The sequence below is a fragment of the Arvicanthis niloticus genome, chromosome 7 (genome assembly GCF_011762505.2).
Source record: "Arvicanthis niloticus isolate mArvNil1 chromosome 7, mArvNil1.pat.X, whole genome shotgun sequence".
Taxonomy (NCBI): domain Eukaryota; kingdom Metazoa; phylum Chordata; class Mammalia; order Rodentia; family Muridae; genus Arvicanthis; species Arvicanthis niloticus.
In genome coordinates, this window is record NC_047664.1 from 89381411 (window position 1) to 89401567 (window position 20157).

The 20157-nt window shown below is 35.6% G+C and overlaps 1 protein-coding gene across 8 annotated transcripts in view; it reads right to left on the bottom strand.

Annotated features, from left to right (window-relative positions):
- Positions 1-20157, bottom strand: part of Ankrd17 (ankyrin repeat domain 17) — a 137724-nt gene that overhangs the window by 37819 nt on the left and 79748 nt on the right. For 4 of the 8 annotated variants that reach the window (XM_034509365.2, XM_034509363.2, XM_034509366.2 and 1 more), the window contains exons 13-21: positions 19842-19985; positions 19404-19506; positions 17213-17962; positions 12767-12915; positions 4746-4857; positions 4395-4540; positions 1714-1856; positions 773-986; positions 139-314 (exon numbers count right to left, since the gene is read on the bottom strand). In XM_034509365.2, coding sequence (XP_034365256.1) covers positions 139-314; positions 773-986; positions 1714-1856; positions 4395-4540; positions 4746-4857; positions 12767-12915; positions 17213-17962; positions 19404-19506; positions 19842-19985 — 1937 coding nt within the window. The remainder of the gene's footprint in view (positions 1-138; positions 315-772; positions 987-1713; positions 1857-4394; positions 4541-4745; positions 4858-12766; positions 12916-17212; positions 17963-19403; positions 19507-19841; positions 19986-20157) is intronic. The other 4 variants (XM_034509367.2, XM_034509369.2, XM_034509364.2 and 1 more) reach the window with 3 other exon arrangements.

Genomic DNA, 20157 nt, shown 5'->3' on the forward strand with positions numbered 1-20157 from the left:
AACAGTTACTGACAACCTGAAGCCCAAAGCACTGTAATAAAGAGGAAAGTCTGGATTACATTTGACTTTTTAACACAATGACATTGCCCTAAGAATGGTAACGCATATTCATACACAAAGAATATGCTCATGACATACTTGCCAATGAGAAGTTCACAAAATTTATAATGCCCTTTATCTGCGGCTATGGTTAAAGCTGTGTCTCTTGAGGAGGGCACTGGAGGGGCATTCACATCAGCACCTTTATCCAAAAGAACGCGGCCCACCTCTGCATATCCACCAGAGGCTGCTTCCATTAATGGTGTGAGGCCAGTCTAGGTTTAATGGAAAATAAATAAATAAAAAAAAAAAAACAATAAAAAAAAACAAACTATGGAAGAGACCAGAAACAGCCAAAATGTTAACAATCTGAGGGAGCAATAAGGTATAGTTTCTATATATTCATAAGTTTCTGTACAGATACTTGTTTGAGTTACAGCTAATTAAAACATTAATTCTACCTAAAATCAGTGGTATGGTGAATACAATCTGAGTAAGATACAAGTCCGTTGACTTGAATGACACTTCATAAAGTATCCTGGCCTTTACAAAATCACATTATTTTCAGCTAATAACTTATCATTAATACCTTTAAAAATGTATGCCCATGTATTTTCATGAGACTAGAAAGTTACAAAATAAACCTATTTTCCTTCTTTAAAATTATTTTCTCAAGATATTGTCACAGTAACAAACAGCAAACGACTGATAAGTTTCAGTATTTTTTTCATACCTTAGCCCTGTGTTCAACATTTGCTTTTCGATCAAGCAGAAGACTAACCACTTCAGTCCTTCCTTGGAAGCAGGCTAAGGTAAGGGCAGTGTTCCGATTAGTTTCTATCTGAGCATTTATGTCAGAGCCCATGTCTAAAAGGAGCTTAACTGCAGCTGTATGCCCATTCATAGCTGCCAACATCAGTGGAGAAATGCCCAATTTGCTGCCAGTTCTATGGGTAAAAAATATGAGAGAACAAGACGAAACAACTTTGTGTTACAGCAGAGATATAGCAATGATTAAAAAAAAAAAAAAAAAAAAAACACCTCAGTATAAAATTCTTTCCCATTTGTTGAGACAGTCTAACTGGCTATGGTACCTCAAAATAACCCTGAATTTCTGATTTTCTTGATTCAACTTCCCAAATGGATTACTCACTCACCCAGTCTGGCTGAACTCTTGATTCTGTAGGATCATTTAAAATTTTAGCTACTTTTATGAGCCCTTGCATCTTTTGAGAACTTTTAGTAGATGGCATATAATAACTAGCTAGGAAATGAATTCTCCATCCTATGATGAACCAAATATTTACCTGTCTCAGAATAATATTGCCTATAGTACCTTAAGAAACAGCAGTTTGTATTTTTCAGTTGTGTCAACATTTTAAATACTCAAATAAAACCTATCTGAAATTTTTATTTCAAATTATAAAAGTGTTTAAACCACTAAAACAGCATTCTACAAATATTTACAGCACAATTTTTTTTTTTTGGTTTTTCAAGACAGGGTTTCTCTGTGTAGCCCTGGCTGTCCTGGAACTCACTCTGTAGACCAGGCTGGCCTCGAACTCAGAAATCCGCCTGCCTCTGCCTCCCAAGTGCTGGGATTAAAGGCGTGTGCCATCACTGCCCACCACAATATTCTTAATGAAGTCTCTATAGACAAAGAATAAAGCTTGCCTTGAATTGATCTCAGCTCCTGCATTTAGCAGTATTTTGATGATATTCACATAGCCACCAGAAGCAGCCAGGCTTAGAGGTGTGTAATCAGAAACATTCCTGTGTTCTTTATTTGCACCTCGAGCTAACAACAACTCCACCACCTGGAGGGGGGAAAAGGGTAAGAAATATGCTTTCAAAAGACATGATAATTTCAGAGGAGTCTTTCTGACTCTTTCATGTTTACCTCAGATAACAACAGTCTTTATAGAGAGCTCTCAAGTTAAAAAAAATCAGAAATGCAAGCTCAGAGAAGATTCAAACCCCAAGAGTTTTATTTTTGTTACTTCTCTAGTTATACAAAAACTACACAAGAGTTATTTTATATACACATGAGTGTATTAAAAAATTTAAAGTTTTCAACCACTATTCCTTTCAGTACACAGGTTATTACTATGCAAACCAGGCTGATAATGGACTAAGATCTGACTGCCTCCCAGGCCCGAGCACTGGGATTAATGACAATCAGTAAGGTGGTTTTTGTTGTTGTTAAGCAAAATTGTTTTCCATATATTGGCCACCTAAATAACCTTATTATATTATTCCTGTGGGCACAGCACTAAATCTTAACTATTAATAGTTATCTTGGATATATAATTTTGTAAGATGCTGTCAGAATGATTCCAAGAGCAGTTAAAAATACTCCATCAACAATGCAGGAATTATGGCTGATACTACTGCTGGGTCTCACAAGTGCACTTTTCTCTGAGAGCCAAATGTTGAGTATTAAGAGCTTTTTGGCCATTCAGAGACATCTCTCTTAAAGCCTATTCATTTAGATAAAGATATAAAGCAAGCAAGAGTAAGTGGCTTTCATTTTGTCATGCAGGCCCATATGGAAGGTGGCAGAGGGTAGAAGACAACTTTCATTAGTTGGTTCTCAGTTTCCATCTTACTGAGGCAGATTATCTTGTGCACTTTGACACAATGAGCCATTTTCCATTTTTTTTTCTTTTAACATTTACTAATCGAATAGTCAGATGTGGCAAGTCACTTTGTATGCTGGTCTATCTGTCATCCTATTCTGCATTATTTTAATGGCAGTGTCTTACTGTACAGCCATGACCCATGACTATATATAAGCCGAGCTTACATCAATCCTTCTACCTTCACCTCCCAAGTCCAGAGGTTACAAGCATGAGCCAATAACAGGCATGCATCACATCTGTTTTAAATATTCAGTGTTCTACAGTACCTATCACATAATAAAGTAAAAATAAATGTGTGCAATTTTTTTTCTAAATCTCATCATGTAAAGGCAACAGCATTCAATGTTTTGGGGTCATAATGATTATTTCAAAATACCTATCTAGTGATATCAAATGAAAACAATGTGTTTATGTGGCAGACTTTTCCACCACAAAGAAAAATTGTAAGCTTTCTTGGCTTGGTTATGTTTTGAGGTATATTAAGGATGAAACCCAATGCCTTAAATATGCTAGTCAATCATGTTTACTAATAAGTTTACCTCTAGCCCACCTGTTTTACTTTTGTTATATATAATGCATAAAAGTATGTCTTGTTTTTAAACCAAGAAAATTAATTTACATTTCTTTGATTCAAAACTAAAATATTTGTCAAAATGTGAAAGAAATAGTATTTAAAGCTAAATCATGATTAGGATTTATAAGAGATTTAACTGCAAAATTTTCTGCCATTACATTTCAAGGTAAATCATGATTACGTATTTTAAAAGTATTTAAGGGCAAAATTTTTATCTAGAATTTAAAATAATTTAAAATTATTTTTATCTGGAATTGACAGGAATCTACTTTGGAGGTCTGAATAGCAACGGCCCCGTAGGCTGGCACACTGAATGTCTGGTCATAAGAGAGTGGTGCTCCTGGGTGTCACTCAGGGTAGGCTCTGAAGTTTCAGAAGCTACAGAAATGAGTCCTCCATCTTTGAATGCTGCCATAGTCTCTGCCATGACCATAATGGACTAAATCTCTGAAACTCTTTTACGGTAGACTGCAATTCATAAAACTTCATAAGAGTTGTTGTAGTCTCTTCACAGAAGTTTTTGGTTTTGTTGGCTTTTTTACAGGCTCCGTCTCCATGGGTGGACTGGAGCTCTCTCTCCATGAAGTTGCTCCATAAGTCTGAGATCACCTGCCTCTACGTACACAGAGTACTGATATTAAAGACACAAGCTATCACCTGCCTCTACTTACAGAGTACTAATATTAAAGACACAAGCTATCACATGCTCCTAATTTTCAAGTTTTCTTCACCTTTTTCATACACTTGTGCCATTTTTGCTATATTTCCTACTCCTTTGGATAGAAGGTCAAAGGAAAAATGTCAGAAAGTCTCTCTCCCCTCCCACCTGGAGATCTAGAGTCGTCAGGCTTGTTCAACAAGCCCTGTTTTAGGCTGAACAGGAAACTACATAGATGATGGCAATTTCTGGATCTAAAACTACAGAGTTGTGAAATGCAAAAAGACAGTATAATTAGCATATTTTGCCTGTATCCCTTATACAATATATGACTTTTCTCAGAATATTGTATTAACCATATTCCTACAAATATACAATGATTTCAATAAATCAAACAGGTAAATATTTCCTTTATGGAAAACAAATATATGATGGGTACATATTTGCTAAACAGAAAAGTTACACTGAAGGGAAAAGTTACCTCCTGCCTGCCTCCAGAACAAGCCAAGGATAGTGGTGTGTCCTTGGTTCTTTCTGACTGGGCTTCAATGTCTGCACCATTGTCCAGCAATATCTCTACAACACCAACATGACCAGCTGTAGCAGCCAAGATGAGTGGAGTAAAACCTGGGGGGGGGGGAGTGGGGGGGTAATGATCTTTTTACTATATGTTAAGCAAAGAAACAGTAACAACTCTTTTCCAAAACACCTAAGTACCAATACTTGGCTATAAACTGTTGATAATACATATTTTCTACAAACATTATATATATTATAAAACTAAACATTATATATATATTATAAAACTAAAATTAACAAAAATAAGGGCTACCTTTCTTGTCTCGGTGTTCAATACTAGCTCCTCTCTCAAGTAGTGTTTGTACCAGTTCCTCATGGCCACCAGCACAGGCAAGTGTTAGTGCAGTATCATGATTACTCTCTGTCTGTTAAAAAAAAAGAAGAAAGCCATCAGCTTAGTTTATCTGAATAACTATCCATAGTTAATGATAAACACAGAGATATATGCACCACTCTAGTATGTCAGGACATCAAAATCTGTAGCCCACGCCAGGCTGGAACGCACCATCATCCTGCCTCAGGCCTCCTTGCTAACAAGCTAGGCAGACATCAAGGATTTGGGTGGTATGTGGCTTACTACCAACTCTTTTGCCAGTAAGTAGACAATCTATGGTTTGTTTTCCTTTTTTGGAGGGTGATGGTTCTGAGCTTCATAGCTCAGATCTGTCTTAGTTGAGGATGACCTGAACTCTTCTTCATTGCCATCACCACTGGAGTGCTGAAATAACAAGCCTTTTCCATATGCTAGCTTCAATGACTTTCTAGTACAAATGCTACTAAAACTTTGTACTTTACTATTTTTAAATAACACTGTTTAAATTTTTGAGATGGAGCATCAGGCTGGCTTTCAACTTGTACCATTTGTTCCTTCAGCCTCTGCCTCTTTACTGTTAGGATTTACAGACATGTACACTCACACACACCTTCGCATACAAACAAACTAGTTGAGATATAGATACATATCTCAACTATGCAGAACAGTGCAGATTCTGTAGGACAAAAATGTATAAATGCAAATGTAGAAATGGCAGGTGGCCAGAGTCTAGCTGAGAAGAGAGTCTGAAGAGGAAAGGACTACAAAGAGCATGCACTCAAGATCAGTAGAGAGTCCCTCTGATGAAGTCAGGTGACTTTCACTAGCCTGTGTCCATGAGGAAACCATCAGAGGGAAAGAAAGACCAGCAGAAAAGATCTGGTGTAACATTGAGAATGGGAAACAAATAGAGGCCTACTAGTTAGAGCAGAGAAAATTTACAATATACAGGATGCAGAATCCTCCGTACAGAGAACAAGTTAGTTGTTTTGACCCCCCCCCCAAAAAAAAAACCCAAGCTGAAAAGCCTTAAAATTTAAAGAATGTAGCAAGCATGGTTTCACATGCCTTTAATCCCAGTGCTTGGGAGGCAGAAACAGCCAGACTAGACTAGTCAGTCTATACAGCCAGTTCCACAGAGAAACTCTGCCTTAAAAAAACAATTGTTTTCAAGTAACTGAACTGTAAATAAAGGCCCTAAATTCTTTAAGGAATAAAACATGTGAAACATACTGTATTTTGAAAACTGAAGACTGTAATCATGCTATGAACCTCTGGAGTAATGTGTGACTAACATGACGAGTGGAGTACTAACAGACTCATAACTCTTTGTTTCTTTCTGAGACAGAATCTTACTCACTTATGAATGCTGGGAATACAGGTGAATGTCACCATACCTGGCCTCTGAGATAGGGCCTCACGATAGATTCCAGGCTGGCCTGGAATATTCTATGTGACCCAGGTTGGCCTCAAATTCAGAAAGCTACCTGCCTTGATTTGCAAGTATTTTTAACTTAATTGGAAAATGTTTTAGGTAGTCTGGAAAAATGAACATGTGAATGTACTTTTGCCATTATGTAGTTGGATTTAAATATAAATAAAAGTATTTCGGGCTGGAGAGATGGCTCAGTGGTTAAGAGCACTGACTGCACTTCCAGAGGTCCTGAGTTCAAATCCCAGCAACCACATGGTGGCTCACAACCATCTGTAATGAGATCTGATGTCCTCTTCTGATGTGTCTGAAGACAGCTACAGTGTACTCATATATAATAAATAAATAACTCTTAAAAAAAAAAAAGTATTTCCAAAAGAAATCCATGTACAAAATTGAGAAGTATGACAGGGTAGGAGAAGCCTCTGTAATGAGGTCTTTTGATACGAAAACAATTCTCATGTAATAAACTCACTCTATGCTTTCTAATTCGTGTGTGTATGTCTTTGAGACAGGGTCTCTCTGTGTAGTCCTCTCCTGGAGCTCTCTATGTAGACTGGCTGGCTTTGAACTTACAGAGATCTGCCTGCCTCTGCCTGCCAATGTATTATGGTGGATTTTCTTTGGGGAAACTGAGGCTGGCCTGGGAACTCACAATCCCACCCGAACCCAGTAAGAATAGAATCACAGTCATATCCAACTGTGTCAGGCTAGCTCCATTTCCTCTTGGATGACATGTCTATATTCTTGTACCATACTGTTTGCTTTATCCATCCACAGATGCTTTAAAAAAATTGTCTTTGTTTTGCTTGTTTTTGAGAGGCTCTCACTATATAGTCCAAGATAGCCTTGATTTCAGAGATCTACCTGTGCATGCCTCCTAAACACTGGAATTAAAGACTTGGTGCCCATGAAACTCTTAAAAAGCTGAGGAACTTATGCTGTTTCCATTCTAGGAAACATCAATGGAATGTTCAATGAAACAGCTGTAAAAAGTCACATCCAAAGACTTACTAATACAGATTTATATAGTATTTATGTTCTTCTAATATTTACATAATGTAAGAAGCCATACCCTCCCAATAACTGTAAATGTCAAATTCCATTACAAAAAACTAAAAACAAGACAAAAAGTATAACTGATAAAGAGTCAAGAAATGAGAAAAAGCCTACTAGTCAGTGATGGAGAGGGAGCCGCAGTAGCTGCTCTGCAGAAGAGCTGGCAGAGACAAAGCCACTGACTGCAGAGATCAGGATGGCCACAAAGGAGAGATGCACCAACTACAACAATGGAGAAGGACATGAAACTTCAATGAGTAACAGTTCTGTGTTTCAGTATATGCTCTTCATTTTACGTTTGATATTTAAAAAAAAAAAAAGAAAAAAAGAAAGAAAAGAAACTGTGCCTTATTTCAGAGAAAAGGAAACAGAAACTCTGATAAAACAACTTTCTAATGGCTACATTAAACTGTAACTACTAAAGATGGGCTTTTAAAGACCAAGAAGGACATTCTATTATATAGCAAACTGTATCACAAAGAAGATCCAAAAGTATTCTGAGACTGCTAAAAATATCTGTCCTGTCCTACCCACTTTCTCCATTATGTGCAATCTACAGACAGGTTTAGGTTATTTGTTGTAAAAATTCTTCTGGAAACCAAAGAGTAATTTATAATAGCAATGTTTCACTTAAATGCAAAAAAATATACAAAATATAAAAAAGACAAGAATGAAAAAAATTTAGGTGATCAATGAAACATGTATTATCATAAAACATGTATTTAGCTGATATTAATGTAAAGCATCATTTCCCCCAAGTGCTCTTGTTTCATGTTAGGTTTATAATGTAAACATAGGATTCCATAGAATCTTGTCAATGACTGTACAGAGTAATGTAACTAATTTAAGTAAAAGCTATTTATTATTTTGAGAAATCAAAAAAAAAATTAAAAGCTGAGTAAGGAGAGTTGTCAAATTCTTTAGGGAACTGAAGTTATTTACAAGGAGGAAGAGGCACACTCCACTTTATTTTTTTCATTAATAACTTAAAAAAACTAATGTTTGGAGATAACATAAAAACTTTAAAGTTCTGAAAGATTGCTTCTATCCCACAAACAATTGAACAATTTCAAACTGACATCACCTTGCTTTTATAATACATTAATAAAAACTGGAATATAAGCACAGAAAGAAAAAGTGTCTGAGAGGAAAAGAAAGTACAGAAAGAATCTTTTATGGACTTATCACATACTGGCCAAACAGTTACTTTATTACTTCATCAAGTACCAAAGGCAAAATCTCAAACATGGGAAAAAGAAAGGAAGGAAAGGAAGAAAAACAACATTGTGTGTCTCTGTGTGCACGCATGTATAAAAACCAGGCATGGTAGTAGCTCTCAAAGACTCAGGATGGGTACTGGTTGATGAATGTTTGAGTTGGAGGCCAGCCTGATCTACACAGTAGTTAAGTTCTAGGACAACCAATGATACACAGTGAGAAACTCTCAGAAACAATAAAGCAGACAAGCACCTTTATAAATTATTTACATGACTAGGTAATACAACCATACAAACGACTTAATTCAAAGGAGCACAAAACATGAGAGTATTGTAGAAAAATGAAACCTTCAATAAGCCAAATAGTATACAGGTTAAAAAAAATCTAGTATAGGAAGCAAACTTATTATTCCTAAACTAATTAGATTTTAAAACCAGAAAGGACTGAAAGCTAAGTATTTTTTAAATACCTGCAAAAAAGAAAATCTTCACAATTTCAAATATGTCATCCTCTGATACAGTCAAATTATGTGCAAGTTTAACTAAACTAACATTTTAAGTATCAAATAAATGAGAAAAATCAGTAAATTTGAACTTAATTTTAATGAACTGCATTTCTAAGAACAATTCATATGAATCAGGGACAGAATGCATGTCATTTTTCTTTGAGACTGTATCATTATGATGAATATAGGCTGCCCTCAGGACCTCCCTATTTTGTGTGCTGAAGAGGCTAGAAAAGGGTACAAGTTCTAGAACCTGAGTTGGAGGCAGGCTTGAGGTACCACATGGGTGATAGGTACTCTGCAACATAGGTACTCTGCAAGAACAGCAAGTATTCTTGAACTCAGACACTCTCTCCAACTGATACAAGCTACAATTTTAAATGAAACTGCTTTTGTGTTTTGGTTTGAGACGGCGTCTTATTAATACATGCTAGGCTAGTTAGCTTCCAACTCCCAATTCCCCTACCTCAGACTTCCCAGAACATAGTAGAAGGCCTTACTGCACAGTAAATGCCTACCTCACCTCCTCAGGTATTTATATCACTCCAACAAAAACTCTTCTCTAGATTACAAAATTGGGAGTAATCGGAAAAAAAAAAAAAAAAAGCATCTCTAAATAACATTTAGGCAATTGAAGTAAAAGACAATGTCACATACTTTATAGTTGTGTTTTACTTCTTTAGGAGCTGGGGGAGGAAACACTGAGTCCACAACATTCTGAACTCTAGACTGACCTACAACTTGAGATAATCCTCACCCTTCACAGTCTAAGGATCATAGGCATGAGCTATTATACCCAACTATAATTCACATTCAGCTAAAACTGTTAGACTTGACATTAAGAAGTTAAACATAATAGTTTATGTAACTCAGGCTAGCCTCAAACAGGCTCTGTATCAATTGATGACATTGAACTTTTGATTTTCCTGATTCAACCTGTGTGCTGGAATTAGAGGTATATATCATCATAACAGGTTTAATACGGTGCTGGGGTGTGAAACATAGGATTCTTTGCATGCTAGGCAGTATTCTACCAACTGTGCCATATTCCTAACCCACATATAAACCTCTGAAGAGATATTAATGGATGGAAATAATGGATATAGTTTTTAAATTAATTTTTCTCATATTACTTCTAACTTGAGAAAAGTCCATAGCAGTTTAAGAATAAAGACAAGAAGTTCAGGCATATGTAATGCACATGTGATAGCAAAGAGGCTAACACATTTGCTCACAGACCACAAGCAAAACAACTAGTGCTTTCTTACACCTTCATGGTACAAGAGTCAATCAGATTTCATACAAATAAGAAATAATCAGTTCAAGGTTACTGAAGTTTAACCTCCAAATTTTATTCACAACTTCATAAACCTTTTTCCCAGTTTGTGCTAGGGATCAAGTTCAGGAACTCTACTTCTGAGTACTTCTGAATAGTATTAATTAACAGAAAAAAGGACTTTTATTCCATTTAAGAGTGTTCAATCTCTCATAGTAGCTCTTCAGTCTGGTAGTATTCAGTATTTCATTTGTGTGTTCCAGCACAGCTTCATCATACAAATCAAACTATTAACATCAGAGTTGATGGAATTTTTATTCTAGTATTAAATATTTTTAGAGATTATATTTTTTTACAAAAAGAATTTAACACTTTCATTGCCTCCTTGACACAGAAGCAAAAATTTTAAATCGACTTCAATAACTAAATCAGGAAGAAGTGTGATAATTATCATTTTATCTGTTCTTTTATCTGTTCTATTTGTCTTTTTTTTTTTTTTTTTTTGGTTTTTTGAGACAGGGTTTCTCTGTGTAGCCCTGGCTGTCCTGGACTTCACTCCGATGTAGACCAGGCTGGCCTTGAACTCAGAAATCCGCCTGCCTCTGCCTCCCAAGTGCTGGGATTAAAGGTGTGCGCCACCCGGCTTCTATTTGTCTTCTAATGTGCAAAGATGCTTCTATATCTAGATAAGCACAAATAGCAAACTTAAGTCATGTTAGGCAAAAAATGCAACAAGTCTTTAAAAGCCAATGTAGAAACCAGACAGATATTTACAAAACAACTTATTTATTCATCTATCTGTTTCAGATTTATGTATTCTATGTGTGTTTTGCCTACATTTATGTGCGTCACATGACTGCCTGGTACCTTTAGAGGCCTGAAGAGGGAACAGGATCACCAGGAACTTGAGTTAAGGATGGCTGTGAACCAGCCATGTAGATGTTGGAAACCAAACAGTGGGACCCCTGTAAGAGCAACAGGTAATCCTAACTGCTGAGCTCAGGTTCCCAAACATGGATATTTTAAGGATCCACAGTCAGATCACTTTTTATTTGTTTTCAATTCTCCAGACAGGGTTTCTATTTTAGCCTTGGCTGTCCTGGAACTCACTCTGTAGACCTAGCTGTCCTTAGACTCAGATATCTGTGAGTGCTTGGACTAAAGGTGTGTGCTACTACCAACCACTGCCTGGTAGCAGGCAGTCAAATCTTTATATATAAACAAAAGTACATTTTAATTTCTGTAAATTCTCAGTTAATTTATATGGCTGTTGGTTAAGCAGTATGAGTAAAATAATTTCATCATTAATAACTTAATATTCAGTAAAATCATAGTTGTGCTTGGGCACAGTTTTGGGCTCATTTTATTTGAAAATGTTTGGAAAACAAGAACTTAACTTTACATTAAGGACCCCTACACAGTTTCTTGGTCCCCTAGAAATCAGTACATACTTATCATTAAATGCAATAGTCTCAAGATCAAAAGGACAAGGGAAATACTGCATATTCAATGCCAAGTTTTACTGAATTATACTATTTGATCAATAATAAATATAAATGCACATGGTTTTTGTAGTTTTAAAAGAGACTAAGCAGCATGGATACAGCTTACTGAGTGCAATGGTGTACATCAGATAATCTAAAGCAGTCTTTCTATCCCCACAATAGAATCTGCTATCAGTTAAAATTGCATAAACTCACTACATATTTCCTCACATACCATATGTAATTCCATCCTAATTTTTTAAAGTGATATAAAATGTGGTGATTCATGACAAATCCTAGCACTCAGGAGGCTTCCGGAGGATTGCTGGCAGACAGCCTAGGCTACACAGACACTCTGTCTCAAGGGGAAAAAAAGTTAAATAATACAACTAAGACTTTAGAATATACAGAAACAAAGTTGATGAAGTTACACAATCCCCTTTGGTTGAGGCTAGAGACTGAAGCCGGACTTTAAGTACTCCTCCACTGATGCAGTTTTAGCTGCAGCATTTTCTTTTATAAACAATCCATCGGATACACCAATCCTAACATTTGTTCTATTGAGACAGGGTATGATGCAACCCAGACTAGCTTCAACCACTACACAACTAAGGATCACCTTGAACTCTTGATCCTCTCTACCCAATTTCCCAAAGGCTGAGATCACAGTTCTGGTTTCATTTTAATCTTGCATAAGTTACTTCTTTTATATTCTAGTCTTTTAAAAATAAATTATATTTTTAGCTCAGCCAGACCTGGCACTAACTATGAAGGTCCAGGCTCGCCCTGAACTCATGCAAGAGTGATTTATCCCTCTAAATGCTAGGATTAGGTGTGAGCCACCATGTCTGGCTGGATGGCTTTTAAAAGAATGGGTTTTAATATTTAGTTGTATCTGGAGTCTCTGACAGTGTAGTCTTAAATGTGTAAGATCACTAAAGGCAGCATAATTCCAGTGAAACCATCTCTCCTACATGTGGAGCTTACCTGTGCATCAATATCAATGGCAGGGTAGATAGGTAGCATGGCTGAAGGAGAGATGATGGGACTTGGAGTTGGAGTCTGAGGTTGGGAAACAGAAGCAGCGATACTGTGGGTAGGAGTGTTTGACATTGCAGATGCTCTTCCACTGACTGCTGTTGAACAAAATAACTGCACTTAATAAGGAGGAAACACTGTTAGAAAGATATATTTAAACGTATTAAAGAGTTTTTGAAATAAACTGTCTCTAAGATGTTATTATAATATTAATAACTAATTTTCTGATGATTTTTGATTGGAGGAGAGCCCCAAATTAGAATGTATATTGAGTAATCCACTTCCCATAAAATCCACCTGAAAGACAAATTCTCTTTTAATTAAAGTAACCAAAAAATAGTAATTCAAAATAATCCTGAAACAAAAATTTTATATACTAAAATTACATAGAAAAGGAATAAATGATAGAATGGAAGGGGAAAGGTGGGCTTTTTTTTTTTTTTTTTAAACTTGTCAACTTCATACCTTATTATTTTAGAGCAAAGAAAAGTTACTTCACTTTTGGGATGGAAGATCCTCAAAGTAAGACTATCCAAAACACCACATATACTAACCACAACAGGGCAATAATAACTTTTAAATTCTGGTATGACAGTTTTCTCAAATATAAAAGTTTGATCCTCACACAGACATAGATCTTCTCACATTAAGAATTATTCTGAGAGGAATAGTGTCTCACAATCAATCTATCAATCACACTGACAGGACAAAATTAAGATTAGGCTAGAAATATATTTTACACAATCATTCTCCCAGTATGGGCTCTGATGTTTCTATGTAGGAAATCTGCTGTGATATTATTTCACCCACCATATAATTTAAATAATGGCTAGTTAGATCTGTACTCGAGGTGGGGAGATGCTAAAGAAAGAAGCATAGGATAGACTGAAAATTGGCTTAAGGGATTTTATTCTCAAGATGACTCAATTCTGAAGTCAATGTGTGAACATCTTCTCTTCAACCAAAGTAAGAATTGTGCTACATGAATATTAAGTTTGGACAGTAATCTCTGAATAGAGTGTAGATGTGTTTCCCAAGTATTGTCGGCTACAGACAGAAAACAATTATGATTCACAGCTGAATCTGAAACCAAGCAAAAAGAACTTATCTTGTCACGAATAAATACTGAAATTGATCTTTGAACAGTTATAAACGTGACTATCCATTAAGAAGTCTACTTTACACAAAATCCTTAGGTCAGGCACAACATACACCGTACATTGTAGCAACACTCACACACTCTATAATTGTACATTTTTAGTTCACTTAAAGGTCAACAGAAAAACAAAGAACAAAAAACCAAACATAACACTTTAATCAGTAAGAAATCAGACCAAGAGAAAGGGGCATGGACTACTGATTATCTAACGACTCTGAAACTGTTCAATATTGTCTTATTTATTGTCAATCTTGCAATTACTGATCTGAATCTACCTCAAGATTGCTAAGATTACAGGCATGAGCCACCACACAGACTTAAGGATTAAATAACTTCATTGAAATTTTTTAACCTATACATAAATTTCAAAATCATATAAAATCATATAAAATTAAGATAGAATACATATTTCTTTTGGATAAGCTTTCAAAAAAAGAAACAACTAAAAATGACCTTGAATTTCCATAATTGCTGCCTCCACCTCCCATGTACCAGGATTATAGAACTGCACCACTACAACTAGTTGTCTTGAGTGCTGGGGCTCAAACTCAGGGTATATACGGATGCTATATACAAGCTCTCTACCAGCTGAGCTACACCCTTCGTCCTCACTAATGTTTCATTCCATGATTTTTAAATGGGTTAAAAGATTGGCAAATTAATCCACATTCCAACTGGAATAATGCATTTTAAAGAACATAATAAAACTACTTTTTTAATGTTTTAAATTAGTCCTTTTGATTTTCTCATCTAAAGTTGCCAAGAAAAAAAGCCCTCATTCCTTTTGGAGTGTCTTAGAAACTGCTTTATCAAGAAACAGTAACTGCTCACCATTCCACCATGTACTACATAGATAAAAGGAAAAAAAGCTTTAAACATCTTAATAGCTAAAGGAACTCTAGTATTAATTTTTTTTTTCCGTTTTCTTTACATTTTAAAATTCAATTTAGAGAACAAGAAACCACATGTTTAAAAAGTTAAAAGCAGGATTGGAAAAGTATATAGACAAAACAAAGCACGGTTTATGGGAAGTTAAACAAGTATCCAGTTTTGACTTGGTGACTATGGAGAATAAGGAAGGTTGAAGACATAGCCAGCTAAGTACCAGGAAGAAAGGAGAGATTCCTATGAGAAACCTAACAAATGAGACCTAAGGATGTGGGGGAGACCAAATGAGGCTGCAGTACACAAGAAGCCCAACATAAGACATGAAAATGATCCTTAGTCAACTGAAGGGACAAGTGTGATCAGAAATTGTTCAAACAAGGAGAATACAGAGAAAAGGGTGTGTAAAAGTGCACACATTTATGTGCACAGCATGTGAATATGAATGAGATACTAGGTAGGAATGATCTTCAGGCAGACAGTAAGATTATCTTTAATTCTGCTCTTTCTCTGCTAGGCACTTCTCTTTATCCACACAGAAAGAAGAGCATGATACAACAGTAGCCTTTTTAGAAAATAGTAAATTTGCCATGACCCTAAAATCTTATGTTCATTGAAGGAAAAAAAAAAAAAAACTTTTATAAAGGAAAAATTTTGAACACACAGACAGAAATCTTGGAAATAAGTGAATCAATAGAAAATGCTGCTTTACAAACATCTGATAATTATCATCAGAATTAAAAATTTTACAACAGCAATTGTTGACAACTATGCCCATGTACATCAGGTAAACTCTGATAACACATTAAAAAACCAGTTTCCAACAGTCATTGGTATAGAACGACCAAGTCTTCATTTCATCAACAAATAACACTTAACTCTAAAATCCTTTGATAACCTGAGATAATGAAGAATTACAATCTAACTTAATGGACACAGTATCAATTTTGGATTTAAAGCTATATTATGCACTGTCATGCAATGTTAAAGACTTTAAAATTTATTAGATATCTAATCATAACTAGTTAGAGATGATTAACAGGGCTTTAAGTTTTTGAAAATTTTATACTCATGAGTATTAAGATTGTTACAATTCTTATTATTAGTCACTACTAGCAATCTTTCTGGTGTAGTTTATTTTACTCTTAAGATTAACAGAGATTTTCATACTACATATTACTAAGAAAATTTAAAAAAGGACTAGTAAACTATAAGTTTTTGAAATGCAAAATCTTCATTACTTGTTTTTCTGTTTCTTAATGTTACCTCAATCTAAGCATCTAACACCACACAGCATATTGTCTTTCAAGAAATAAACATTATATTAATATATGACTCCATCATGTTTCTCAGAGTTTTAAGAGCAGAAATACTAAACAGTCAAAGTAAAAACAAATGAATTTTTAAAACTAGGAAGATAATAAGAAACTTATCAAAATTCAACAACTATTTACTATTTATTCCTCCCTTCTTTAGCAAGTCTCCTTTCTGATGAAGAAACATTATTTCAGTTAACAGAGTATTCTTATGACCTATAATCCTATAAAATCTTATTCTACTCTGTTAAATAATTTACAAAATTAGTCCCAAATAAGCAGTATTGACACTATTCTTAAGTTGCAGTCCTTGTTAAAATAGAATAAAACCTCACTGGCTACACATTTAAAAACATGTCATTTACCATCCTGTTAGGGAATACGTCTTCCCATAATACAGTCAGAAACAGACTATACATTAACATTCACAGGGGATAAAAATTACTGACATACAGTAGAATCAGACTCTACTTGGTTGATATTTTATTAATGTTGTCAAAGTGTTTGTTTTGATTGTTGTTTGCTTGTTTTTAAATAGCCACCATGAAGCTTGGTACATTAGTATATAAGTTTTGACTTTTTTTTTCAACCACAAACAGACTTCCTACTACCTCACCTTCTATCAATTTCCCTTTAATTGGTGTGAATACAGAAGCAAAAATGCCAAAACCCAACCTCAATGATTTAACTTAAAGTGGAAAAACAAAACCAAAAGTAAAAACCAAGACTCAACCCACTACTGAAAAACAGATTCCCAGGCAACTGAGTAAAACTGATTCATTCATTTATAGTATGTGAACTAATCTTTAATTTGACCTGTAGCCATCTGAGAACTATTTAATGTAGTTTTTCTAAGACATAATGGGTCAAGAGTCCAAAAATAGTTCTCAAGTTGAGTAATGGTTTAAAAAAAAAAAAAGAAGGAAAAAAGAAAAAAAAGAAAAAAAAAGAAAAAAAAAGAAAAAAATGCTGGCACACTCTTACTCGCCTTAAGCAAATCATATTTGATACCTGCTCATAACAATATAAACCCACCTGCCATGATGTCATCCAGCGTGTCATTGAGGGTCTGAGCAGGGCTGGCTACCATTAACCCTTGTTGTGTTTCAGTGAGAATTCCTTGCCCCAGCCCTGCCAACTGTGCTTGGCCCAGTACTGGCTGTCCAACTATCACTCCTTGAAGTTCTGTAAGATTTGCGATGGACCCTGGAGGCAAGGGACCCGCTGCCAGAGGCAAAGCTTGAGGCATCGCCAGAGGCTGGATTGGTGCAAAACCCATCTGAGCAGTCTGCTGGGGTTCATCTTTAAGCAAAACAGGATCCACTTGCTGTAACCGTGCATAGTCTCCCTCGGAAAGCTGCTCTCCAACCCCAACAGAAGTAAGTAGTCCCAGATGCTGGCAAGACTGTTGCTGTTGCTGCTGAAGCTGAATTCGTTGAGCTTTTACTTCTAGATACTGTTTTTTAAGCTGCTGCTGAGTTTTCAGTTGTAGCTCTCGCTCTACTTTCTGTAGTTCCTCCAGAATCTTTTGTTTCTTCTGAATTTGTTCCTCCCTCGTTTTGTTCAGCTCCTCGATCTTCTCCTTGGTGAGTTGGTCAGCATGAGCCAGCTCCAAGGACTGCAGCTGTGCATTTTTTTCTATGGCTTCTTTTATCCTCTGTTCCAGTTCTGTTAACTTTCCCTGAGCCTCTTCTACAATGCTCTCTGGAGACTGATTGGTGATGTAACCCTGTACATCCTGGCTGTTTGCTGGCAAATGGCTGTTGGACTTTTGTTTAGAAGCAGCTGTGTGAAAAAGAAACCCCCTCAGAAGTGCACATGAATGGCAACCTCATTACAGAGTTACTGTTGGGAGGGTTAGTGCCAACAGTTATGCACCAAGCTATCCTACCCATGAAGGTGAAATGTACTTTTAGGGAGTTAAACACAAGTCCACCTTCTCTATCATAAATATAGAATGTATGTATTTTATGTACATAGAGTAACATCTGGAAGTAAAGTTCAGAATTTTATAAATGCCACGAGGCTAAAATTAGACAATAGAGGGATGTAAGCTGTGACACCTAAGTGGTGCAGTTCACCTCAAGTCTAAGGCTACGTGTAGTATTTCATATGGTCAGAATGTAAAAACTCATCGTAAGAGCAGAAACATGATTTTCCACACTTAATAAAACATCTGCGCCTTTTATAAACACACACACATACACACAAAGAGAGCCCAAACCACTGAGATGTACCAAGAAATTAAAATCCAGCTAAAATATATGTCATCACTGGGACCTACCATCTTTAAGACTGACAAAGGAAAGAGATAGAAATTCACATATTCACACAGCTACCTAGCCAGTAGAGAACTGGGATTTAGTTGCCCTGGAAGAAAAGATGCTGGACTATGCCATTCTTTGTTATTATCTGACAGCCAGGAAAACAGACTGGCCTGGCTAACAGGTTTAGAACCAACCGAAAAGAATGCCAAGACAACAGGCTGGTGGTAGTGACCGAAAAGAGCTGCTGGGAGTATGTAGCATACTTGTTGGTAAAAGAATACAGGTAGCCAAAACCAAGATGCAAAAAAATAAAAATAAAAATAAAAAAAAAAAAACAAAAATAATAATAATAATAAAAAAAATCAGTTTCTTCATGTAAAACTTTTCAAAAGGAAAACTGGTAGTTGGGAATAGACTTAAGAACAGGCATGGTATGACATACACAAGTCAAAAAAATAGACCTTGGAATTCTAAGATATAATGGATGTATCTCACATATCTTTGAATATTAGCTGAGGAAAAAGTATCCAAGATATAAATCTATGTTAAACCAGTTCTTTAAATTGAATTTTAATATTTGATCCATCCAACTTCTTAATCTTTATTGTCTCATGTCACTACAAAGAGTTAGGTTTTAGTTAATAGTCAGAATTCCATCAAAAAGAGCCATCTGAACCTCTTCTGAGTCTCTCTTAGCACCTATTTTTCCCTCCCAGAAACTTGTTTTTTCTCATTGGTTTAAAACAAACAACAAACAAAAAACCATTAATGATACCAACTTAGAAATTTCCTCGTTGGTGAAAATAATTTTGAAGGGCTAGTTTTTGTTTTCTTACTTTCACCTGAAAAACATTACTGATTCCAACTTAGTAACTGTATTGTTGGTGAAGAGTAAGGGCTGATTTTTCTTTTATTTTCACATGGACATGTAAGAAATAGTCTTTAGAAGTATAACTGACCTTTATTCCTAACGGGAAGAGTAGCAGCAACATTGGCAGGTGGTTTGTCAGGCTCCTGAGGTGGGACAACCATGGGCAGTGCTTGAACTGGTACTCGAGGTGCCTAAGGAAAAATGACCATAGTCATTCTTTAGTATGCAATCCATTATCATACCAATAAATCACAGAGCTGTCAAGCATATTTAATATGCCATTTCAGACAAGGACATATTTACAAAATACTTTCCTTAACATTCTTTGATTTTTAAAAAGTGACTATGAATTCAGTGTTCCTGATCTATTAAAAAAAGAAAACATCAACCCCAAAAGAAAATGTTATACCAAATATACATTTGCCTTAACATAATTATACAGAGAACTTAAAAAAAAAAGTAGAGTTTAAATGAAAATTATTTAAATGCTAAAGGAAATATGAGATGCTTTAGTTTTGAACCTTACCCTATTTAAATCGTGGGATGGGGGAGTTAGCTGAGTGACGTCTGGTGGAGGGGCTGCAAGTAGATTATTAGGATAGTCTAAAAGATAGCAAACAACACTTGTATGGCCACCTTTGGCTGCTTCTATCAACATGGTTGAGCCATCCTAAAAGAATGAACACAGAAGTGAAATAAGCACATAGAAGAAAGCTATTAGGTCTCAGATACACTGAACTTAAATATCTAATACAGAACACTTATTCTTTCTATTAACACCAGATAACTCAATGCTCAAGAATGTCATTACAGGAACAACTTATATATGATAATTTTATGAT